This window comes from Cotesia typhae, unplaced genomic scaffold (assembly GCF_013202065.1).
Source record: "Cotesia typhae breed Kobodo isofemale line unplaced genomic scaffold, CoteBio_Ctyphae contig_42, whole genome shotgun sequence".
Classification (NCBI taxonomy): domain Eukaryota; kingdom Metazoa; phylum Arthropoda; class Insecta; order Hymenoptera; family Braconidae; genus Cotesia; species Cotesia typhae.
Window position 1 is genome coordinate 449,078 of NW_027423751.1, and position 25,644 is coordinate 474,721.

The 25,644-nt window shown below is 28.3% G+C and overlaps 3 protein-coding genes across 4 annotated transcripts; 2 read left to right on the forward strand and 1 right to left on the reverse strand.

Annotated features, from left to right (window-relative positions):
* Positions 1-2,757: 2,757 nt before the first annotated feature.
* Positions 2,758-7,254, forward strand: LOC141528069 (uncharacterized). Of its 2 annotated transcripts, XM_074243928.1 has the most exons (3): positions 3,359-3,378; positions 3,688-6,308; positions 6,812-7,254. In XM_074243928.1, the coding sequence occupies exons 1-2, from the start codon at positions 3,375-3,377 to the stop codon at positions 4,824-4,826; spliced, it is 1,143 nt and encodes a 380-aa protein (XP_074100029.1). In that variant the 5' UTR covers positions 3,359-3,374; the 3' UTR covers positions 4,827-6,308; positions 6,812-7,254. The 2 variants fall into 2 exon arrangements, with proteins under 2 accessions (XP_074100028.1, XP_074100029.1); XM_074243927.1 differs by having other exon boundaries at positions 2,758-6,308.
* A 1,283-nt stretch (positions 7,255-8,537) lies between these two features.
* Positions 8,538-11,022, forward strand: LOC141528106 (uncharacterized). Its single transcript, XM_074243976.1, has 3 exons — positions 8,538-8,753; positions 10,218-10,366; positions 10,525-11,022. The coding sequence occupies exons 2-3, from the start codon at positions 10,280-10,282 to the stop codon at positions 10,819-10,821; spliced, it is 384 nt and encodes a 127-aa protein (XP_074100077.1). The 5' UTR covers positions 8,538-8,753; positions 10,218-10,279; the 3' UTR covers positions 10,822-11,022.
* A 5,396-nt stretch (positions 11,023-16,418) lies between these two features.
* On the reverse strand, positions 16,419-21,396 carry LOC141528048 (minor histocompatibility antigen H13). The gene is made up of 5 exons (XM_074243888.1): positions 21,119-21,396; positions 20,875-20,985; positions 20,724-20,806; positions 18,045-18,219; positions 16,419-17,974 (listed from the first exon to the last, which is right to left on the reverse strand). Exons 1-5 carry the CDS (start codon positions 21,308-21,310, stop codon positions 17,321-17,323), a joined length of 1,215 nt encoding a protein of 404 aa, XP_074099989.1. The 5' UTR covers positions 21,311-21,396; the 3' UTR covers positions 16,419-17,320.
* Positions 21,397-25,644: the final 4,248 nt, after the last annotated feature.

A 25,644-nucleotide genomic window follows, 5' to 3' on the forward strand; every position in this document is an offset into this window, starting at 1 on the left:
TGTAAAGAATTTTTTTTTCGAATAATATTTTCATCACAAAAATATTTCGATAAACAAATAATCGCTCATAGTTGAGCATGTCAAAACATCAACAGCAAATAAAGTGCATTTGCTGGTAAAGACAGATACTACTCAGAGAGTAAATCAAATCTATATTTAATTTGGACTATACATATATAACTTAACTTTCTACCCTGATAGCCAGCGCTTTCTCAGTAAGTGTTGACTCCCAGCAGTTACGGTTAAGTTATACATCAAGTTGGCGGTAATTCTTCACTCAACAACAGTTGTAAGCAAATTGACAGAAATCTACGGCCGCAACTTGAATACAAGTTAACAATCAAACTTGTAGTTAAATTTCCTTTCAACTTTACTACAATTTGAAGGAAATACTTGTACACCAAGTTTTGACGTCTATTTGCAGAGTAAGTTATAGGTAACTAATAGGTAATCGCTCGCTTTGCCAACTCTTTCCGTCAAGTTTGCTTCAAATTGCGGACGTAGATTGACAGTAAGTTATAGGTAAGGTGGCTATCAGGGTAGGTAGGAAATAATTTTCTAACCATACGCCATCTATGAGAAACTGAAGATATTTCTTTTTTCAGTCAACTTTTTTCAGCAAGCTTGTCTAGTTGATAAGTTCAAAATAGTCTAAAATAGAGATACTGCTCTTAAAATTATGTACGATAGCTTATTGGATCCGGAATGACGCCTAGAAAAATGTTCTAAAAGCGTTTATCAGCACATAAAAAATTGCAAAAGTTATAAATACTTAAAGATGAAAAAAAAGGTATGTCGTTTTATTGTCCCATAATAAAATTGAGATGAAATGTATGTGGCATCAAACTATTCGTAACGTGATTGGTCGAATATATCATGAGCATGAAAATATATGCAAACGCTATAGTAAGGCGCGCGCTTGCGCGCGCAAATTTGAATTCTAGTTCTTTTAAAAAATACGTGCTACAAAAGTTGTTGCAGCGGCTGCTTCATCTGTCTACTAAAAATCAAATATAATTCTTAAACTATTAGAGATACGAAAATAAGCATTCTAGTCAATATATAAAAGATTAAACGATCTTTTAAATGAATTATTATCAAAAATTTTAATTATTACAAATCTATTGTTATGCGCATTTGTTTATAAAAAGTAATTTTTTTTTCGATGTTTTTCAAATTTTCGTAACTTCTAGCTTTTTAAATAATGCCGATACTAATTTTTTTTCAGAAAATTTTTTGAAAAATGACATCATTTATAAATAAATGAAAAAAGCTTGCTGAAAAAAGAAGTATTTTCAGTTTCTCATAGATGGCGTATGGTTAGAAAATTCTTTCCTACCTAGAAAGTTAAGTTATATATGTTATAGTCCAAATTAAATATTGATTTGATTTACTCTCTGAGTAGTATCTGTCTTTACCAGCAACCTTGTGGAAAAAGTCTTATAAATTCTAATACAAAACAGCTAACTGGGTATCAGAATTTATCAGTTAAAAAAATATTTATAAGATTGAAAAAATTTTCTGATACAGATTTCTATAAGAATTTATCAGTTAAAATCGAGACCAGTTTTGTATCAGGAATTACTGCTTATTTTTTTATAAGAATGATTAAGACTGAATAAGTCATGAGATTTTATCAGGTAATACCGCGGAAACAAATAAAAGATTCTATAAGAATATCTGGTTTCATAAGTTTATGTAAGTTTATTCTAGGATAGTTTTAATGAGATATACAAAGTAGATTCACACAGGATAATACTTGTAGAATCTTAGAGATACGATTTTTTTACTCAAATAAGAAAAATTTATAAGTTTATATAAGAATTTTCACTTGCTGAAGTATCTGATAAAGTATCGAAGATCAGTTATAATTTTTTATAAGAAATTTCTGAACATTCTTATTTTCAAACTCTATAAGATCAAACAAGGAATTCAGAGGACAAAGGCAGACCATTTTCTGGTAAAAATTTTATCAGATTTGATTAGCAAGTTATTTTTCGAATAAACTTGTGAAAACTCGAAGCATGTATTATTTGATTCAAATAACCACTATAGCTTTTATGAGATTTTTCAAATTTTATCTAATATTTTTGATAATTCAAAGAAAACTTAAAGTAATTATTTCCCTACTAAAAACGGAATTTAGATTCATATTTGTTTCATTATTTATAAATTTTAAGTTGTTTTTTGAACAACGTCATTAAAAAAAATTATGTTTTGTGGAAAAATGGTTATAAATTTTATTGTTTTTAAAAACAGAGTTTAAGATATAATTATCTTACCTATTGTAACTCAATTTTTTAATTAAAATTTAATTTCAACTAAAACTTTTTTTGCAATTCTTAGTATTTTTCTTTTCAATCGCAAATTCTTTTTTTTTTCAATCACAAATTTTTTTTTTAGTATTTATAAATCATTCTGGTGAGCATAGATGGGTATTTAAGTTTATGTACGAATAATTAATTGATAATAAAATAAAATAAATAGTGAATTATTAAATAATATTTTTGAGAAGGATTTGTAATAACATTTTTATAAAACATATCTGAATGTTTGCATAGTCTTATAAGATCTCATAAAAATTTATTTATAATGATGCTCGTATATATAAAAGTAAATATAAATACGAAAGTTTTCAGTTGGATTAAGTATTAAGTTTTTATAAGTATAAACATTATAAAAATATTTCGGAACATAAGAATATATCAGATCTTATAAGAATTCAATAATAACCACCTGAAGAAATTTAAGTTTTTTTGACTGTAATTTTTTCAAATAAATTTTTAAATGATTATTAAAAAACCACTATTCATTCTAATCAATGCTCTGACAGAATAAAAGCATGTTGACTTGTTTTGATAAATGATAAGATTTTGAAAAACATTAATATTTGAAATTCAAAGGATGAACATTAAAGTACAAAGAATTAAAAATACATAAAGTTTAATATGTGATTTTATATTACTTTTTTAGAATTGACAAAAAAAAATATAAAATTTAACAAAGTGTATGTGTGTGTTATATATGTTTACATGTGTGTATCGATGTACGCTGTCTGTTGATAGAAGACGGATACAACGTACTATACAGTTGCAATATATCGGAAAACGGTGAGTATTGTTTGCATTTCTCTTAACCAATCACAGGGCTTCCCGCTTTAAGAGTAGCTAAGTGCGGCTCGGGTCTCGGGCTCCCAGTAGACTCGTAGACGCTCGACTCATCACGTATACGACAGCATAGTTTAGTTTTTCGCCCGATTCTTTGTTATAAGTAATAAGTATCTTGCGCTTTTTTGCGATGTAATTTTACTTGAGATTTGACCTTCATTTTATTTTTAAATAATTAAGTTCAGTGTTGAAGTAGTATCCTCATGTATGCGTACGTAAAATTAATCAACAGTGGAAAATTTACTACTGTTGGAACTAATCAAATTAAAAATTACAAGCAAAAATTCAATTTGATTTTGACATTGTATAATTTAAGATAGTTGTAAATCTCTTCAATTTTTTTTGCAATCATAAGTATCAATCAATTCATGATTACCGATTCAGTATCTCTTAAGAAATATTTACTTAATGCAGCCAAATATCCGTACTAACTAAACTATATGTTTACATTTTAGTTACTATTTAGAATCTTTGTGTTTTCAATTTCGTCTTATATCTTTATTTTTCTTTATGAATCTAGATGATGATTTGCCCGACGAAGGGAGGGTAGTTAAACAAAAGTGTAATAAAAATGATCCTGATTTCGAAAAATCTACAATAACAGATGACGACACCACTGTAGATGATAATATAACTATTTTAGATGATCATATACAAACTTACTTTGATAATGAAAGCATATGTGATGATGCATCTATTGGCAGTAGTTGTGATGATATTTACAGTATTTGTTCGTGTTGTAATGACGATATTTCTTCAGACGAAGAGCTTAATACTGAAATTGATAACGAAGTACTGAATGAAAAATTATTAGAAACTCATAAAATAGAGGGTGATCGTATAATGTTTCCAGCTGCCAATTTGAAAGTGTCAGATGTATTGTTAATGATACAAATGTTTTCTATTTCAAAAAATTTAACTAAAACTGATGAAAATGATTTACTCAAATTAGTAAAGGTTTTAGCTGGACCTGATTTTGAAGCATGGGACTGTAGTTACTATTTAAGATCAAAAATTTTTGGTGTAGCAGATGATAAAGTAACACTCAATTTTTTTTGTGAAACTTGCAACGTCATTCTTACAAAACGAAGCTTGCAGAATGGATCTAAGAAAGAAAAAGTACAATGCGAAAAATGTAAAAAAGACCATAACATTTCATCTCAAGCAACGAATTACTTTATGAGTGTAGATGTTAGATATCAGATTCAATTAATATTGAACCAACCACAAATCCAAGACAGTTTTTTTAAACACATAACAGCAGATAATCAATCATCTAGTATTTCAGATGTCCGAGATTCTAACTTATATAAAAAATTGAAAAGAGAGTATCCACATATTTTTACATTAAATTATAATACTGACGGTGCTCCTATATTCAAGAGTTCAAAGCAGAGCTTTTGGCCTCAACAGTTAATTATAAACGAATTACCGCTAGAGGACCGATTCAAACATATTATTCTTGGTGGTATTTTTTTAACGGACGCGGAACCTAAATCAGAATTTATGAATCTTTATAATGAAGAATTGTGTAATCAAGTTATCGACTTAATGGACAATGGTGTTGATATATTTAATCATTCAACCAAGAAAACTTGTAATCTAAAATTTGCATTACTTTGCTGTTGTGTTGATACGCCGGCACGCGTAACTTGTTAAAATCGTGTAAAATTTAGCGGTTACTATGGATGTAGTTGGTGTTACGAACCCGGTTTTTATGTAGGTCATGCGGTCCACTATCCACTAAGTGAAATTGAACCAGACTTACGAACACATACAAGTCATTTAGCCAATATGAAGGAAATAGAAGAAATCAAACAGTCCTCTGTCATCAAAAATAAGACACCAACAGTTATGGGTGTCAAAGGGTCTATGATTTTTGTGGAAAAATTGCCGTTTTTTGATAGTATTTGGGGGTTCCCGATAGATTACATGCACGGTTGTTTGTTAGGAGTAACACGCCAGGTTTTGGAATTATTAAAAACACCCGGAGTAAAATATAAATTAACCAAGCAAGACCGCGAAGCTGTTGATCAACGTTTAATGTCGATAAAACCACCTCATGAAATATATAGATTACCCCGACCAACTGCTGATATGAGTAAGTGGAAAGCGTCTGAATTTGAATCTTGGCTTTTATATTGGAGTCTCTTATGTCTCGATGGCATTGCAAATCCAGAATTTTTGGAAATGTATGCTCTTTTTGTTCGAGGTGTTTTTACTTTACTTAAAAGAGACATAACAAAAGAAGATATTGCGAGAACCGAGTACGACTTAACTAAATTTGTTGGAACATTTCAAATTGAATTTTCAAAGTCAGCGATGACGTTCGATTTACACTCCGTCAGGCATTTGTGTAAATCTGTACTAGAAACTGGACCAATAACAGGAACATCAGCTTTTGTATTCGAAAATGGAATTTTTAATTTTAAAAAAGAAATTACTGGTCCCCGAAGCGTGAGTCACCAAATTACTAAAAAATTCTTGAAAAAAAAAATGCTTTTATCAAGACTAGATTACTTAACTACATCCTCTCAATGCAAACATTTTTGTCAAGAATTATTTCGTCACGATGACGTAAAAGATTTTTTGAAACTGACGAAATAACTTTGGTAGCAAAAACACGTATATCTGTTCAAACTGAAAATGAAATAAAGAACTTCATGAACGATAATAGTATTTTCATCAATGTGTATAAAAAATGTATTTACAAAAAAACTGTAATTCACAGTAAAGACTATACTCGAACAACAAAAACAAACGATACCTACATACAATTACAATCTGATGAAGTCATTCACATTCATCATTTGTTAGTCATAAAAGACTAATGCTATATCTACGGCTGTTGCTTCAATATTATTCCTTATGCAGTCGGTAATGTCGAAATGGATCACATTAATTGTATTACTAATAAATGTGGTGATCAGAAGATAATAACAAACATCCGTAATTTCAAAAATAAAGTAATATTCATTGAGATAGATCATTCTCAGTACATTTGTTTTTTCCCATATATTTTGAATTTGAATTGATTTATTTATACCATTTCACTACATATTTATACCATATTTATTCCACATATTTATACCATTACACTACTATAGATCGTATCAAGCAAATCTACTAAATTAATGAACGGTTAGTGTATAAATAATTAAATTTATATATTTTAGATTCTTAGTTAATTATTATTAAGCATCTATTTATTTCAACAATAGAATAAAAATATAAATTCTCACGTCTGTATTATTATCGTTGTCTGCAATAAAACTAAATAATGACTCAATTGGTTAAAAATGATTTTAAATAATTATTGATAAAGCATAATTATAATTTTGTAAAAATATTAAGTAATTTTCAACTGAAGATGAATTTTCATTTTCTAATAAATGAGATTATTCATCATCTTAAAAAATAAATCATTGGTTAAGTGATAATAAAAACGTTATAATAATCATAATAAGTAAATACAATAATCGTTTCAGCATATTTAAATCGAGAAAAATTTTGGCTACTAAAAGACAGTTAATATATTTGTAAATTTTAGAATATACTATTACAAGCTTCATTATTATTGATAAGGATACTATTATTAAAAAAAAACTCATTCGTAACAGTTACATAATATTTTAATATTATAGGATCGTTATAGTACTGAAAAAGACGGTACTATAATTTCAAATATTGAGTCAAGTAAGGAAACAAATTATGATTCCAAAGTCAAAAAAAATAAATGTAGCAAGGTAAATTACATTTATTTAAATTGTTGTCTTATATCAAATGTTTTTTTTTTCTAATATGCTCTCCATATTTTGTACAGCGGAAAAAAAATGATGACACTTTCATCTCGCAATCTGATGGGCATTGTAACAAAGAAAATGTATGTTATTGAAGTTCAATTTTATAAAATTGTAATCAATTGCGAAGTTCATATCATTATTTTGTTTTCTTTTCATTTTTTGTAGGAGCCCATTTGTCTAAAGAAATTAAAGAAAGAGACGGAATTGCCTAAGGTAAGTTTCTAGAAAACATAAGATATTTGATATAGTTACTAATTATATTGTATTTTACAGAAAAAACAAATAGTTCAAAAGAACAATGAATTAATTACTCAACAAGTATGTATGCTATGAAAAAATTTAGTAATTTTTCTAGTAAATTGATGATGATTAATGATCTAGCTCATATTCATTTAGAATATTATCATAAAATTGAAAAAAGACGAAGTTTTTGAAAGACCTGTAGAATCAGATGAATGTAAAGTTGACAAAAATAAATCAGTTCTGAGTAAAGGAATTCAGTCATTGACTCCCCCTGACAATACATCGGCTCTGACTGACAGAACAATTGAGTTACCATTAACAGTTTACGAAGCTGGCTCATCACAACATGGCACTATACCATTTGAAATTAAAACAAAATCATCTGATGACCCAACTACTTCGAAGTAAGTTTTGATTATTCATATGCATAATGAATGTTATAGATTTAATTATAAACAAAAATAATTTCTGTTTCATAAGAAAAAAATGGCACTGACTTTTTTTTTTTTTTTTTTTTTTTTACGTAGTTTATGATGAAAATCATAATTTGTAACAAAAAATGTTTTTTTACGTTTATAACATGCGTTTAATTAAATCTATGTTTTTTTGTTCTGTTCATGCTGAATTTTTTTTATTTGTAATTATAGTGCTCACAAATGTAAAAGAAACTATTAATATACTTCATGACTTGAATTTTATTTTAGTGTTTTGAAATCTGGAAAAGCAAAGAAAAAAAAACATCATGATAATAAAAAGGATGAGTTGATCGTGCGAATGAGTGAAATTGAACGCCGTATTGAAGACCTGAAAAAAGAATTAGAACTTCAAAGAAAAATGATCCAAAAATATTGGATTTTTGGAATGAGCACAGAGGTATTAAACTTATTTGTTATCAAATTTCATTGTACATAGTTTCATCAAATTTCAAATAATTTTTAAAGTGCCGTTAATAAAAAGGCAATCAATATTTTTATCAACCATTTTTTTCATATGCTATATTAACATTATAAGAATACAGAAACAAATAAAAAAGTTGAAAATTCGAACTTCTTTCGAATTTTTTAAAAATAGTAAAAATTGAAATTTGGGGATAACCGTAGTTCCGACTATTTTATAATTTTTAGGTAAGATTGATAGTTAATCAAAAAAATTTAGGGAGATTTCAATTTTACAGATACTCCGTCAAATCATGGATCGGCCGAATTGGAGAAAAAACAGGGCATCCTCAAGTTGGTTTTACTCGTGTATCTGATAATAGTGTAAGTGACATTTTTATTAATATATAGAATAAAAACTTACAACTAATTACAAACTACTATTATAGATTCATTTAGGACAAGGTGTTTATGTACCCAAAAATTCATATCTGACTGCAGCAAGTAGGTCTAAAACTCCATCACAATTTGTTCGGAAAATGATCATGGCTGTATTCTCACCAAAAGAATTACAAGACAGTAGTGTTCACGGGGCTAAATCAAATAAAGTGAAACAAAAAGTCAAAAAGAGGGACTGGATCCTGTAAGATTACAAGCCGTGAAAGGTACACAAAATGCATCCTTAATCTTACGTTGTCAGCATGTTTTCTATTTTTTTTTCTTATTATATATAAGGTAAAGTATCTAATAGTTGAACAGGTTTCAAAGTAAAATGTATTTGACCTTATTTTTAATAGTTAATTAAAGATGTAATTATTAGTTTAAATTAGTAATTTTCATGAAAATATAAACAATTTTGAACTGATTAAAGCGCAACATAACAAAGATAATTTAATTTTTATATTTTTACAACGTTTTTAAGATATATACCATGAAGGGAATAGTAGTTGAACAATCAATTCTAACAAACTGCAGTAGTTAAACACTCCGGGAGCAGTAATTGAAATAATAAAATATATGGCAATAGGCACACTAAAAATTTTCAACGTTTTATTGAAATATCAAAAGAATTAAAACATATTACTATTTAATATTGAAATAATACTATAAATATTTGATATGTTCACTTAAAAATGAGAAATATTTGTATTTAATTTTTTTATTATATTTTTTATGAATGCCAAAGTATATTATTAATTATAAATAAAAAAAATACTCAATTTAAAACGTTCAATCATTTTTAACTGCATTAATTTTTAGCTGTAAAACTTATTCAATTCTCAGAAATTAATACAAATCACAATAGCGATCACTAGTGTATAAGCCTATTAGAGATTAGAGTGCTGTTAAAATTATACGAATCCAGCTTGTTCAAGTTCTGAGTACCACTTTGAAAATTTGGAGACATAGTTAGACGCTAAAATTTAATACAAAAATTATAATTTATGTCTTTGCAAAAAATATGTATTATTTGGAAAAGACTATTCAATTAGGTTGTACAAATTATTTTACTTAAAATGAGGATGTACCATATTTTTTTACTGATGGTTCGGTTCACGGTTCAGTACGTTTTTCATGAAAAAATAGCATCTATCGGCTATTCTCGACATGTCAATTTTTAAGTTAACTAAAATATAATTGTTTTGATTTATAATTGAAAAAACTTACAGAAATCATTTACTGTATCATTGAATAATTATAACATGCGCATATTGTTGATAATAAATTTACGGATTTTTTATTACAACAATTCGAAACGTCTGTTCAAGTACTGGTCACATTTTCACAAATGTTCAAGTACTGGGTACTTGACCTTATTGTAAAGTATCTATTTGGTATAATAACTATTTCAAAATGTTTTTTTCTCACAACAATTTAATGACAATGTTTATTAGAATGACTAACTTTATTTTAAAAATTAAATGTTAGAAACTTTCACAGTAGTACGAGTACGTCAGTACTTGTAATTAATTTTTTAACTATAAGCTTGATGTTATATATATATATATATATATATATATATATATATATATATATATATATATATATTTATTTAAGAATTCTTCACAGAAGTTGTTTTAATTTTTTCATTGAATTGGAATTTATTATCTTAAACATTTCAATTGCAGATATTTTTTCATAGTATCTAAAAGAATCAGCCCAGTTTGATAAAGAAAAACACGATGCACAGATGAAACAGTTTTATAACTATGTATCGAGTAAAATAACCGATACCCGAGCCGAAAAGAAGCGTCCAAACGAAAAGAATCTACCAAAGGTAATTAAAATTTTAAAGCATGATCAAAAATAAAAAATTTATAAATATTTAAACTCAAAAAAAGGTCAACCTATTTTGAAGTAAATTTTAATTCGTAATTTGTTCATTCTTCAGCTTAAGGACAATAGTATGGGTGTTGTATAAATTTTTTTTTTTAGGTAAAGCCGGTGAAAAGCAGTGACACTGAAGATATTTCAGACATTGAGGAAGATACCATAGCCTCAAATGGAGAGGAAGATAGCGGAGAGTCTACCGATGAAGTGTCTGCTCAAGAAGAGTGCGATAATGCCATGATTCAAGAAAGAAAGAAAGAAGTTGAAAAAACTGATGTTGATCATGAAGCTGAGCCTACAGTCGCAATTGTAAATACAATTGAGGAAAAATCGATTGAAAAGAGAAAAGAAGAGAGTGAACCCAACAATAGTTCCAACCCTAATAATAGTGAGGAAAAGTAACTGATTAAAATTGAAAAAATTATAAAGTGACGGATATACTCATTTATACTCAAATATCTACTAATTTTAAAAATATAAACCAACATGATTTTTCATTACTATAGTTATAAGTTAAATTAACTAATTATAAACCTATTCTAATATTTTCTGTATTTCTAATATTAAATTTATTGGCTTACTACTATTTTAAACGCATTTCTACTTTTAAGGCTTACAGATGTTATGAATTTGATATAAATTTCATTGAAAAAATAATAAATATAATAATCATGATTATATACTACATTGATCAAATTATGAATGTTTTCTTTTACTTTATGATAGGAAAAATGTCTGTAAATTCAGCACAAATAATTTAGGAATGATCGAAAGTGAGTCATAAAAATTGAAACATTATAAATATAATTAACCTGAATATGATCGGTTTGATCTTTTACATTAATTACTTGAATAATTTTTGAATATTGATGTAAATTTCGAAATCGTCACTGAATCTCTCTCGAGATTCTGTATTTTAGCAAAAAAAAAATCCTTATAAAAATTGGTAACTGTACTGAATGAATTTATTCACTAACTCTCGTGAAAGTTTTCTTTAGGCTACGTCATTATTATCAGAATTTTCCGTAAATATACTATTGAAATTTCTTATTAGTTCTTATAAATGTTTTTGAGACTTTTTGAAACTAATGCGAATGTTATGTGAATAAACTCATTAAATCTCATAAAATTATTTGCCAGAAGAATATTCCATTTATTCGAAATTCCTTAAAAACTACTCATAGAAATAAATCTTTTAAAAACTGATGCAAACGTTATGTGGATTAATTGATTAAATCTCATAAAATTATTTACTATGAAGGCATTCAATTTCTTTGAAAATCCTCCAAACTACTTATAAAAATAAATCTTATTAAAACTGATCCAGATGATATGTGAATGAACTCATAAAATCTTATAAAATTATTTGCCATTATAGCATTCAAGTTCTCTGAAGTTTCTCAAAAAATACTTCTAAGCATTAATCTCATTAAAATAATGGAAATATAACATGAATTTACTGATTAAATCTTATAAAAGTTCGGTTAGGTTCGCATTTAATTAACCTTGAATGTTGTATATCAGTATACAATCTCATACCACCACTCCGACAAAGTTCTCCTTAAATCTCATTTGTTCTCGTAATTATTATAATCCTAAAATAATCCGAACTCATAAATACTCATAGCTAAACAATTTTATCACTCAACTCTCATAAATTCTAATTAAACTTATCAGAGTTTTGCCTAAAAAATTGTTAAACCCTCTATTGCTAAGAGAAAATAATTGTATAAGAATTTTCGAGGTTTTTCATGGACAAATGCAGATCACTTTCTCATAACCAATTTTTTTATGAGAATTTATGAGAACTTTTCCACAGGGAAATGCACTTTATTTGCTGATGATGTTTTGACATGCTCAACTATGAGCGATTATATGTTTATCGAAATATTTTTGTGATGAAAATATTATTCGAAAAAAAAATTCTTTACAAAACATGCATTAATTCTTTCAATAGTTTAATTTTCAATTTTCTCCAATTCTGACCAGTAAATTTTTTGAAACGAAACTTTCTCTTCTTTTTACTGGAAAACTGAATAAGTCTTATCAAATCTTTAATAACCCTTTAGGAAAGTCCCAACTTGCAGGGGAAATTTGACTTTTTAAGAGATTTGTCAGAGAATTATTTCCACAAGGATTCCTACAAGAAGTTTTAATAACTCTGAATGACTTTTCTGGCAGAGTCCGAAATCTTCGTAAAAACCTGACTTTCTAAGTCGAATAAAGAGTTTTTCTGATTTAATAAGACTTTTTCGGACTTTTTAAGAAAACAAAAAACTTTATGAACTATTATTTGTACTTATTAAAATTTTTTTTCAGTTATTTCAGAGAAATTTTTCCACAAGGGTCTTAAAAAAAGTATGATTATGAATTCCTACTGTCCCAACAATCAATCGATAAAAATCGATATATTTACCTAACATTGTATTGAATAATACTGTTGAATAATAATTGTATAGAATATTAATATTCAGTAACTTTCTACTTTTATTGAATTTGTTATTACAATTTATTTATTTTAACAGTTGTTATAGCAACGGTAACCATTGCAACGGTAACCATGGCAACGGTATCCATGTCAACGGTAACCATGGCAACGGTAACCATTGCAACGGTATCCATGGCAACGGTAACCATTGCAACGGTTGATTAGCGTGGGTGGTTGCGGGGGGAGGGTGAGTTCTATAATTGATAGGTGCCACTTTATGGGTTTTTTAGATTGGCGAATCAAAATGACATTTTCTAAAACAAAAAAGAGAGAGAGATATAGGGAAGGGGGAAGATTTCCCCCCGTTCTGCCAAAATCGAGTTTTCATCAGATCTCGACGTTTTAAGGTCTCAGGAAGCTTCCCTGACTACTCCCGCGATACTGTCGTGTGTGTGTGTGTGTGTGTGTGTGTGTGTGTGTGTGCTTATAACTTTTGAACGGCTAAACCGATCGGAACCTACTAAACGGCGTTCTAAAGAGTTCCTACAAACTTAGATTTCCTGTGAATTTGAATCGATTCAGATCGATAGATTTTGAGAAATCTCAAAAAAAGAAAATAAGAAAAAAGGTTTTTTTGGAAAGTGGTTTTTTTAAAATAACTTTCAAACGGCATTATCGATCAACTTCAAAAACTAATCTACCCGAAAGCTTTAAAAACCACGTTGATCGCCGCTAATCCGGTCAAAATTGATTGTAAAATCCGGGTGTAAAAGCCTCGGCCGTTTCTTCGGTAAACCAGCCTTGGGCCAAGCCTGGGTAGCTCAGCCTTGGCCGATCCATGACACGCCAGCTTTGGGCCAAGTCTCAATAATTAAGGAAAATATTTGTAAATTTTTAATTATTTTTATTTGATTGGAATAAATATTTAAAAATGTCATCACCATTAAAAAAAAAAATATTCAATATAAATAACTAACCGTAAAAATCTACCTCTAAATAGATTTGGCTTATAAGAATGATAAGCTTTAAATCGACCTGTCGTTCTAATGGCGTAATGGGTTAGGCGTCGCCTGTCAAGCGCGCGGCTAGGGTTCGAATCTCGGTTCCGTCAAATACTTTATTTCTCTACATTAAATCGGATAAGCCTTAATAAGTGTTTACACATCACAAACTTGCGTTAGTACCACCTTGAAACAGATAATCGCTCATTTAATTAAGATTTTCTACTTTTTAAAATTAATTTTGCAGATTTGGGTAAGTTTGGCACAGTCATGGTAACCAAGGCTGGCCCAACTCTGGGTCAACTTTGGGTTAACTCGGGGTAAACTCGGGTATACAAGCTTGGCCCAGTTATGGCAACAAAGACTGGGCCAAGTCTGGTATACAAGCTTGGGCCAGAGTTGTACAGAGTTGGGCCAAGTCTGGGGCAAGCTTGGGTCCGTTGTTCTTTCCTACATGAGATATCGTGAACAAAAGAAAACTGAAAAAATTGTTTTTTCGAAATGACTCTGAAATTCCTAGTTTGATCAATTCAAACTCAAAGATTTGTTATGAGACTGAAAAAACTGCCTCAAATGCCGCCAACCGCGTGAAAATCGGTTCATTCATTCAAAAGTTATTGCGGTTTGAAAATTCAAAAAATAGTGTTCCATGAAATTTCTATCAGACTTTTGAGCTCGAAGAGCTCAAAACCATAGAAAAGTTATTTCTTCGAGCTTAAAGAGCTCAAAAACATCATCAGTGCAATTTTAAGCCCCTAGGTTTGGACTTAGCGGGAAGTTGCAGAGATGGACTTTAGGGTTAAACGTTTTCCTAATTTTTTTTTTAATTTTTCAAATACAATACAGAATTGATATTATTATTTTCCATGCAATATTACGCCACATGAAAAAATCTTTTGTGTATGATTTATAAATCCTCTAAGTTAAAATACATGAATAGTCTTGAAGTTAGTTAAAGGTCGAAACTCGCAAAAATCGGGCCACGATTCATTATTGGTTAAAATTTAGGCGCGCGCGTAGCGGGCTATTCAAATTTCTAGTTTATTATGAAATGTAATTTTCAGTTATTTATTCATGTATTATTAAAATTATTTAAGAATTTTGGAAAAAATTAAAATAATCAATGAAATATTTATAAATCTGACAACATATTAATTAGTTACAAAGACATCACTACACGTAGCAATCACATGTTCCACTCTGTCAAAACTAGTATCGAAAATCTTCGATAGATGGCACATGGCCGCGGAATTATTCCTTTTCTAGATACTTGACTTTCAAGTCTTAATTTTCAAAAAGAGTAGAATTTTTGTATTCTCTTACAGAGTGAATCTGTTTTTGAATAAAGTTGTACAAACAACTAAAATGAATGTTGTATCAACTTTATTATAATTGTAACTTTATTTATCAATTTTACTTAGGCTTCAGGTTTGTCTACATCTTGATATGGCCATGTCAACCCTGATCAACTCTGATATTGCCAATTTTCATATCAGGCCTGATATCAACGATCCATATTAAGCTATATCAGGTCTGATTAGGATATTTTTTCATGAGATATAATTAGATATGATTAGATCTGGCCATTTTTTAGATCTGATCATATGTGATTATACATGATCAAATATAAACATGTCTGTTCATATATATAAACAGATCAAGTTATGTATGATTAGACCTGGCCAATTTTTGGATCTGATCACATATAGAAGATTATGCATGATTATATATGATTAGACAAAATCTTTTTTCATCGGGTGTGTGACAAAAATTACAGATATATAGATGTACTCGAAGAATTTCAATGAAATCAAACATTTATGGAAAGTATATTGATATTTAGAGTTATTTACATATTCCCGTACATTCGTAATTAAAAAAATTGAAGTATCCATTATAAGAAGAAAAATTTACAAATTTGTTAGAAATTTGAATTAGAAACTTTTGATCTTATTTATGTTTTTGAGATGACTGTTTAACAATTTTTGTTATGACACTTGTAATTTTGTGCGTTTCATTTCTATTGATTTTTTTTTTTGATTTGATAAATAGATGTCTAATTTTTGTATTTTTTTTTTTTGGTTTCTATGCACATGTATAATGCACCTCTATAGATTGTATACCCAGAAGTAAATAAATAAATAAATCAATCAATAAATCAAATCACTGTACGAATAAATAGTTTCTATTTTCTAGTTATCGATATTTGTTTATACTTCGGGGTTTTGATAGATAATTATATTCATTAAAGCAACTCAGGGAACTCAAAAATATTTTTTTTTGATGCATGTAAATTTACGGAGATTAATGTATGTCTAAACTCATCTAAATTTTTGTTTTCGTTGATCTACGCAGATGAACGTAAATTGAAAAAATTTTTTCCTGAGAAATGACTCATAGATATAAAAAATTTTAGTAATATTGAAATTGTTACATAGAAATTATTCATTTAAATTACAATGAAACATGTTGATTTTTTATTAAATGTAATTTGATTTTCGGCTTTTAATTTCTTATTATATAATACAAAGTTTGATATTGTAATTATTAAAAAATTTAAGACAAATAAGTGTAAAACAGTGTTTCTACTATTCAAATCAATTTTTTAATTGTACATTCATTAATTAATACAATGGAACATAATATCAAGAATAATAAAAAAAATCATAATAGAAAGTAAATAATTTATTTATGTTTCATAAATATGTACGAATATAAAGAATTTATATTAAGATTGAGTCTCTGTTATTTCTTCGACATGGAGAATAATATTGTCAGAGTGACTATATACATCGAAATTTTCGGCTATATGCAGTATAGTCGTATTTTTTAGTGATCGATTATATAATCTATTTCGTTACACAAAGTTTTCACTCATATACAATGATTACTGATGTAATTTTTCTACTTATAGTATTTTATAAGTAAAAAAGAATAGAATAATGCACCCACTTACGGGTTATATAATAGCGGAAATAAATGAAATAGTAAAATTTTATTAGGCAGATAAGTAATATTCATTCTAAAAAAATATAAAAATTAAAGAATAAATTCTCTCTAACCATTCAACTCAGCGATTTTTGTTAGAAGACCTCAATCTATTCGATAGTTGAGGTCATTACACAGATGTCCACAATGGCAGAAATAAATTATTACTCTAATATTAGCTCATTCAGAAGTTAAAAGTTTCAAAATACTTCAGATTGTCATTCTGATAATATTTTTTTCTCCAGGTGAAACGAAATCACTTTGCTTTTTCTTCTACTTTTACATATTGAAATTTTCGTTGATATTATCATCATTGACTAGTTTGATAAAAGCCATAAAAAATGCAGAAATAGAATTATAAAACCAAATATTTGGAATAAGTTGTTTAAATTAAGAATAAATTCGTCTCAATAATTCAATGAAACCAACTCTCATCTAATACTCGCAATAATTTATTTCTCTATAAATTAAATATACTAAATATTTATTGATCTTTCTTCATACAAACTTGGTTATCATTGTCTTCAGCTGTTTTTGCAATAACTTTTCCTTTTCTCTTAGATTTATCTAATTGAGTGGAGTTTTCAATTAACGGGGTGACAATTTTTTCATCATTTGTAGGATTAGATGGATGATCTTCATACAAAAAAAGTATTTTGATGTCTCCTTTGATTAATGCGACCAGTAAAGGAGTTCCTAAACAGGCAGGTACCAAGTACAGAAGCGCTGGTTGTGCATGATTAAATAAATGCATGATTAGCATTGTTGTAAGTAATCCCATAAAATAGGCAAAGAATGTTGAATAAAAGTATGTGTTGGATCTTCGACTTAAGCTATGGTCAAATCTGAGTAGCAGCGCTATAAAAATACCAGGAACGACAATATCACCTAGGCCTAACATGGCAAAGTTTTTAGCGCTAAACCCTTGTTCTAACATGTCTTGAGGAAATACTAGTTTGATAGGAGCTTCAAACGATTTCGCCACAGTTACCATTACGTTTGTTCCAAATACCCAAAAAATGTCATATACAAAAAGACCACCTAATAAAATACATCCAGTGACAATATTATTGAGATGTAATAATTCTACTGCATTTATAGCAAACGCTATACCGAAGAGATTGTTAGCAATCCAATGCTGAAAAATTTTTTTCGTTATCAATAAAAATTTTACAATTTATAATAAAAAAAATTATTATTATACAAACTTTTTGAAAGAGGTACCAAGCTCCAATCATAGAACAGCAGATTAAACACACAATATCATGAAGATTAAATTTATAATCAATAATACTCTTAACCTTATCTCCTTCACCTTCAGTAAAATGGATATGATATTGTGTTTTTGGTATTGCAGCTGGTACTAAGGACGAGATGATGGGGCTAGAAAATATGAATTAAAAATTTATAACTTAATGGCATTTTAGAGCTATTTAAAGTATGAAAGCTAAGTTATTGTTGAATTTATTAACGTGTTTTGGAGAATATACACATTTAAAACTATTCTATTAGATTTTTTAACCAAAACATAAAATGAAACAATTCTATTTATTTTTATTTTGCAAGAGTCGAATATTCAATAAAAAGATTCGTTTGATTTACGTAGTAGATTTATCTATGCTACGTCACGTTGAAAAAAGAGCGGTCGAAATTTTTGATATTTTTTTTATTGAATTACTAAAATTACAGGCTCCGAATTTGTTCTTTCGATTATGGAAATATTTAAAATGTTATTTTCCAGTTATTGTCACAATTCTCATTGAAATCTAAATGGTCTTTTTTGTAAGATAGAATAATAGCGGTGATTTCGCATACGATTAAATTATAATAGTAAAAATTTTAGAAGTTCAATATCTTTTTGATGACTCTCGATAGTTCTTAAAAAATTTAGTTTTAATATTATCTTACAATAATCTACTAATATATAAAATTTAATTAAATTAATATCGGTACGGAAAATCCAACGCATATTAAACATAGTTACATAAATGTTGTATAGTGATACTGCCATTCTAATACGTCGTATCCCACATTTAGAAAAATTTACAGCAGACGGTAAAAACAGTTCATCAATAGATTCGGTAGAATCTGGCGCCAAGTTCCGTTCTCAAGCCAGACTACCGAGTGTGTATATATCGTAAGCAGAATCGTTTTTTGAGGTTACAAGTTTTTGTTCAAATTTAATTTGATTTTTTTTTTATATGATATTTTATAATAGTAGTTCATGGTTTTTATTACGCTTATTACTTGATTATTATCAATTATCTTTATAATTTCTATTTAAAATTATTAAAAATAATCAGCACAAACTATAGCGACCCAGATTTTTAGATTTTAACTTTTTTCTTATGTAAAAAGCGGACGGCCAGAGACTAAATAATATAACGATGCATGCTAATTTTATAATAGATGGGAAACTACAGTGAAAAAAAGATATTTGACAGCTTACAATTACACACGCCAGGCGGCACAAGAATAACTTTTACATGAACTATAGCTTAAAGGGGATAGTTTGCCACCGGAAATGTATTAAATTAAAATTGTCAATTAATTGCATAGATCGAAAGAAATTCATCTCAATAAAAGATACTACAAATGTATGTTAATATAGAACAATATTTATTATCATTTAATAGCCTGTTATATTTTTAACTGGCAAAATGAGTTCATTTTTCTAATTTTTTTAAATTCTATTCATCCTAGCAAATTAGGTCCAAGTTTTCAAATTGTTGTATTGTCATCGGTTCATAATATAACTCCAAATCTTACAATTTTTCAAAAGACTAGTAGTTGATAAAAATGAATTAAAAAATTCGGAAAATGGTTGGCCCTAAAGGCCATCTTCAACTTCACATATATTTCATCTCAATTTTATGTTGGGACTAGAATTTAATTTGCATGCGTTTGAATATAAAGTTTGCATATATTTTCATGCTTATAATATATTTGACCAATCACATCACGAATAAATTGGTTTCACATACATTTCATCTCTATTTTAATATTAAGATATGGGCCATATGAAATCACCGGATTTGAAAAATCATTTTTTTTTTATTAAGTTGAATTTTTGACATCTTCATGTGTATCAAAAGACACTTGCCTGTAAATTTTTAGCCGTTAATTTCTAAAAGTTGTTGGTAATTATTTACAAGTGGGGTCAACTCCATTTTGGGCCGTAATTAGATGAAAAATTAATATTTAAAAAAATTTTTTTTATTCTGCTTATTTTTACGGCGCATTTATGATAAAAAAAATGTCGTGAAAAGAAAAAAAAAATTTCGATAGCTTCTTTGCCTTTAAAAGTAGGAAAAAATATTCGCTTTCATGTTTTTGGATGAAATTTCTATTTTATCTTCGTTTGATGTTTTTGATTTATATTTTTTTTTTTTTAATATAAAAAAATGAACAATTCAGAAAAAAATTGATCAATTTGATAAAAAAAAAAAAAAACAAAAAAAAATTCTATGGCCAAACATAAGGTGAAATGGGGTTGACCCCACTTGTAAATAATTACCAAGTTTTTAAAATAAGCATATTTAAAAATTAACAGAAAAAAAATTGTGCTATAGGTTCTTTACAATCGATTTTCTTTAATCAGAGAATGTAACGGGAAGTCGATTTTGAAAATTTGACTTAAAACAATAATTTTCAATTTTGGTAATGGAAATTTAGAACAAAATGAACAATTTAAAACAGCGAATTTCAAAATATTACAAATTCAACTCATCTGGCATCATATCCCATATGTTTACAATTCAGTAACATTGAAAAATGCTAACGATGATCATCAAATTCGTTATATTGGTAATTTTGATTTAAAATGCGAACTATATGTATGATCCGGTATTTAATGTTTGATGAAATAAATTTTTATCAATATTTACCTCGTTAAATGACAGAGTGCCAGTATTCCAAGAAAAAAGAAATATCCTGTCAATAATAGATTGATATACTCTTTGGAAAATATCTAAAAGCAATTAATCATTGTAATTACGATTCATTAGTTGAATAGAATAAAGTATCGATAATAATTACCTGGAAAAAAATATACAATCCAAAAAGCGCAACACTAGAAATTAAAGGGAACATTGCAGCATCTTTTTGTGACATAGTTTCTGGCTTTTCACCTCCAGCTTCAAATGCTTTCTATTAGAGAATGAAAATATAACAAACATTTTAATAGTTATATCATAAATTATCAATAATGGTGAAACGTGAATATGCCACGTACGCTTATAATCAATAATGAGAAAATTGTATGTTAATAAAAATACCTAACCTTTTGTTCCTTATGGTGCTTTACAGATCGGTAACTACCAAAAAAAATCGGCAATATTGCCATTATTATGAGACTACCGTATGCCAGAGCCATTCCTTCTGGTGTTGAAGGTATTCTCGTTGATGTTGAGTTATCATTTTCCGCAAGACTTTTATTAGATTGCGCCAATACTTCATCAATCACTCCATCCATTTTGAAATTTACTAAGCTACCAATGCTACTAAATATAACGACTACACTACTAAGTATGATGAACAGTGAACACGTAGCATGTGTTGTGTATCCGTGGGGTTGATTGCAACGCTCTCTATTGATAAAATCAAGAAACTTAGCAATGTAAAAAAAAAAATAATAATAATAATAATAATAATAATAATAATAATAATAATAATAATAATAATAATAATAATAATAATAATAATAATAATAATAATAATAATAATAATAATAATAATAATAATAATAATAATAATAATAATAATAATAATAATAATAATAATGTAATGGAAAATCAACGCGAGCGGGAAGTCAGAAAACACAATGAAATAATTTGTATAATCTATAAAAATAGTAAATATTTGGGGAAAATTATGAAAAAATTTCCAAAGAAATATTGAGAAAAACTCATTGAGATGTTAAAAATTCCAGACACATAATAATAAATAATAAACTAAAGAAAAATTTTATTGCACATTGTAACGGTCACTTAGAATAAACTACCGAACGTTTTGGAATAGTCTATACAATACTGAGAAAAACCCAGAGATCCTTATTCATTTTACGTTTTATTGTCTCAATCGTTTGAGTAGCTTATTTTTCAAAGCGTTCGCTAAAAAAAAGGGATTACTTGAGTACCAAAGAATATGTCATAAAAACCAGACATTCATCGGGGCTGTAAATAACCTGGGAACGTCAAAGGTCATCGTGACGTCATTTCAACATGGTCCTATTTTGTAAACTTCAGAAGGGATGCTAGATGAGAACGAGAGTTGCAGAGTTGCAACTACCCTCACTGTCCTCTAATAGGACTCTCCCACTCCAAAAACACGAACATTTCAAACAGGAGAGTCGCAAACCAAGGAACCCGAAGACAATCATCGAAAAGCAAAACTTTAGTACGCCACGTGAATATTTTTCTCTTCAAAATTATTATTGTTGGTACTTATATTTTGTAACCTATTAGATAAAAAAATAGATTTGCGCGCGATGCAAATTTAAATTAAACTAAAATGATAAGTGCTTTAATTTACAAAAAACATATGCTATTCATTTTGAATTATTTAAATTTAAATCTACTCTCCCGTCTTCATTCATTTGCTGCAAGGAGGGGGTCATCTGAGTGATCCGAACGGACATGTCGCCAATGTAATAATTGTAAAGGAATACAAAAAGTAACTTGCTCTCTAACAAGTTATATACATTTAATACTTCATACATAACACTCAATATAGGTCAAATAATAGTAAATTCAATGTAATAAAATACACACATTAAAACATTTCAATATCATATTTATGAAAGAATTTAAACTGTAACCCATGAAAAATTACAAAAGAACGACAATTGATCTGTCTTCTAAGTTTTGTAAATCACAAGTAAGAAATTAACTGTTAGTAAGACAAATTTTGTTAGGTAACTGGCGGTGGAGAAAATTTAAATTATACATCTAATTCAAACACAACCTTTTTATACTAAATAAGAATAATTCTTCTTCAAAATATTTATTGTTTTTATTTATTGAAATATGTAAATATTGATTAATAAAATAAAACAAAAAAATCGCTTATTTAATGGGAAATAATTTATTTTTATTTATAAAGTAATTTTTTTTTTTTAATTATGTAAAGTATTCAAATCAAACTGTTTTTTATTTGTATCAACTTAAACTATTATTTATTTATTTATACACTTTCTCAACATTTATCAATAATTACGTTCTTGTCATATGAATATTATATATATATATATATATTGTGACGTGGGAATTTTCCCCATCGATATTTAATAATAGAGATTATTTTTTTTACGTATTAATTAGTCTATAAAGTTGGCTATGCTGATGGACTACTGAGATTCGACGCGCCTGTGTCGCCCCAAGTGGTTTCCGGTCAGAATGCGAAGCTCGAGGTAGATCAAAATTAAGCCGAACCGCGCCAAAATAATTTAAATTTACTATGTAATTAAGAGTGTGTGAGCGAGAGAGAGAGCGAATGAGAAAAGCGACCGGGCGAACCCGCAGTTCAGTCACAATCACCGACCAGGGAGACATCTGGGGGTATCAACGCTCAACAAGGGAAACCCGGCATCAGAATTGACCAATGACAGGACGTTGAATCACCGGGAGCACACCAGGGCTCCATCTGAACGCCGACTGGCACACTGAATTGGGTATCGACCAACCATCGACGATGGAAATTTATCCAACGACTGCTGATTGGACGCGCAGCGTGGTAGCTGTGCTAGCGAAAAACCACATGTTGCTGAAAAAAAAAACGGAAAAAGCCGGCAATTCTGAGCCGGCCACCGACACGATTGTGGAACCAATTAATTTTTCATTGTCACGCTACGAATAAATTAACCGATTGTCTTAATAAGTTTTTTCTACGCAAATTCAGCCGCTCCTTGGTGAATTGATTAATAGTTACGCTACGAATAAATTAACCGAGATTTTGTATTTTGTGAGTCGATCGAATCGAGGGTAGAAATTCTCTCGGGGATTACCCTTGTGGAAATAATTCTCTGAAAAAACTCTTGAAAAGTCTTTATAACTCTGAATAAGACTTTTCGAAAGTCTTCACATCCCTAACTAAGTAAAGGAAAGACTTAATAAGTCTTCAAAACTCTGCGATACTCTTCAAAAATCAAATTTTCCCTGCAATTTCGGAATTTCTCAAAGAGTTATTAAGACTTGATAAGACTTGTTCAGTTTGACAGGAAAAGAAGAAAATATTTCTTTTCAAAAAAATTACTTATCAGAATTAAATAAAACTATAAAAAAGAATTAATGCATGTTTTAAAAAAATTTTTTTTAAATAATATTTTCATCACGAAAATACTTTGATGGGCATCGAATCACTCATAGTTGAGCAAGTCAAAACATCAACAGCAAATGAAGTGCACTTGCTGTTGGAAACAGATATTACTCAAAGAGTAAATCCAATCGGTATTTAATTTGGACTATCAAATATTAAAGTCAACTTTCTAGATAGGAGAGAATTTTCTATCCACACGCCATCTGCTGAATGCCATCGCCATTCGATGATCGAATCACTATTCACTATATGCCACCTATTAGAAACTAAGAACACCGCTAAAAAGTTGACATGGAAGTGTAATATTGGAAAAAAACGATTAGGTGCTCCTAATTGCTCACTGATTGCTCAATCAAAATCCGCAATTGCTCACTTAATTAATTAATTATTTAATTAGTTATTAACAATTAAAAATACAAAAGTTATTTGTGCTATTTTTTCAATGAAGCAATTAACTTTTCTTAAATTTTTTAATTCTAATAAATTGCTCACAGGTTGCTCCTTCGATTTCAGACTTTTTTTTATGGGATACCTTTTGTTAATTCAAAATTAATTAAAAATAAATATCATTGCTCATACAGTCATTGCTGGATGACGTCACACAAGACTTCAGGAGCATCCCATTTATGCGCATGTGCAGAATTATTTCTGCGCATGCGCATAACATTATAGGCGCGCAGATTTTTTAAATTTAAATTTGACAATTTCTCTTAAATTCATCCTACAAACAACAATAATATTATTCATGATAATTATAATAGTAATAATAATAATAATAATAATAATAATTTTACTATTACTATGAATATCATTTTTACTATTACAATCAAATTATTACTATTATTATTGTTTATTACTTTATTGTATTATATTTATATCATTAAAATTTTACCTTTATATTGCAACAAATTCGATTCTATTCGACTTTATTTATGTACTTTTTATTATTATTAATTGCAGCTAGCTGTACTTATATTATTTTTAATATTAAAAAAAAAAACATGTTCATTTCGGATATCTTTCTTTTTGTACATTTTGGTCGTTGCACACCGTGTCCCACGATCACCAATCGGCGATTACATTAGTCTTATTGTTAATATGCAGCTATTGTAGCATGATTTTTGCATTCAAAGATTAGTTAATTGTTTTAATGTCCATCCTACGGTTATTTTTAACATTGTTTTGAAATAAATTGATAAAATTTACTTATACTAGCATAATATTTTACGAGAATAAGTTATTAGTAATTATTTTGTATCGTATCTCCTCTACAGAAAATTGAAAAATTTCCAGGGTAAAATTTATTTAAAAAAAAATTTTATTCTTCCATCAATTAAAAAAAATTAAAACGTTATTGAGGATCCTCTATTGAAATTTTTTGTCGTTCTCTATTTTTCAAACTCTAAAGTCGTTGATTAATCTTCAAAAATTTCAACGGGTTTGTGATGTAAGTCCAAATTATATTATTTTTAAAAAGATATGTTAGAATTTTAA

What these genes read in the sequence shown, in the direction of transcription:
- LOC141528069 (XM_074243927.1), top strand. Translation starts at nt 3,678, where the DNA reads ATGAATCTAGATGATGATTTGCCCGACGAAGGGAGGGTAGTTAAACAA.
- LOC141528106 (XM_074243976.1), top strand. Translation starts at nt 10,280, where the DNA reads ATGAAACAGTTTTATAACTATGTATCGAGTAAAATAACCGATACCCGA. An exon ending in ACGAAAAGAATCTACCAAAG is followed by an intron (nt 10,367 to 10,524) that starts GTAATTAAAATT and finishes TTTTTTTTTTAG; the next exon opens with GTAAAGCCGGTGAAAAGCAG.
- LOC141528048 (XM_074243888.1), bottom strand. Translation starts at nt 21,310, where the DNA reads ATGGATGGAGTGATTGATGAAGTATTGGCGCAATCTAATAAAAGTCTT. An exon ending in GATTGTATATTTTTTTCCAG is followed by an intron (nt 20,807 to 20,874) that starts GTAATTATTATC and finishes AATTGCTTTTAG; the next exon opens with ATATTTTCCAAAGAGTATAT. An exon ending in CTTGGTACCTCTTTCAAAAA is followed by an intron (nt 17,975 to 18,044) that starts GTTTGTATAATA and finishes AAAATTTTTCAG; the next exon opens with CATTGGATTGCTAACAATCT.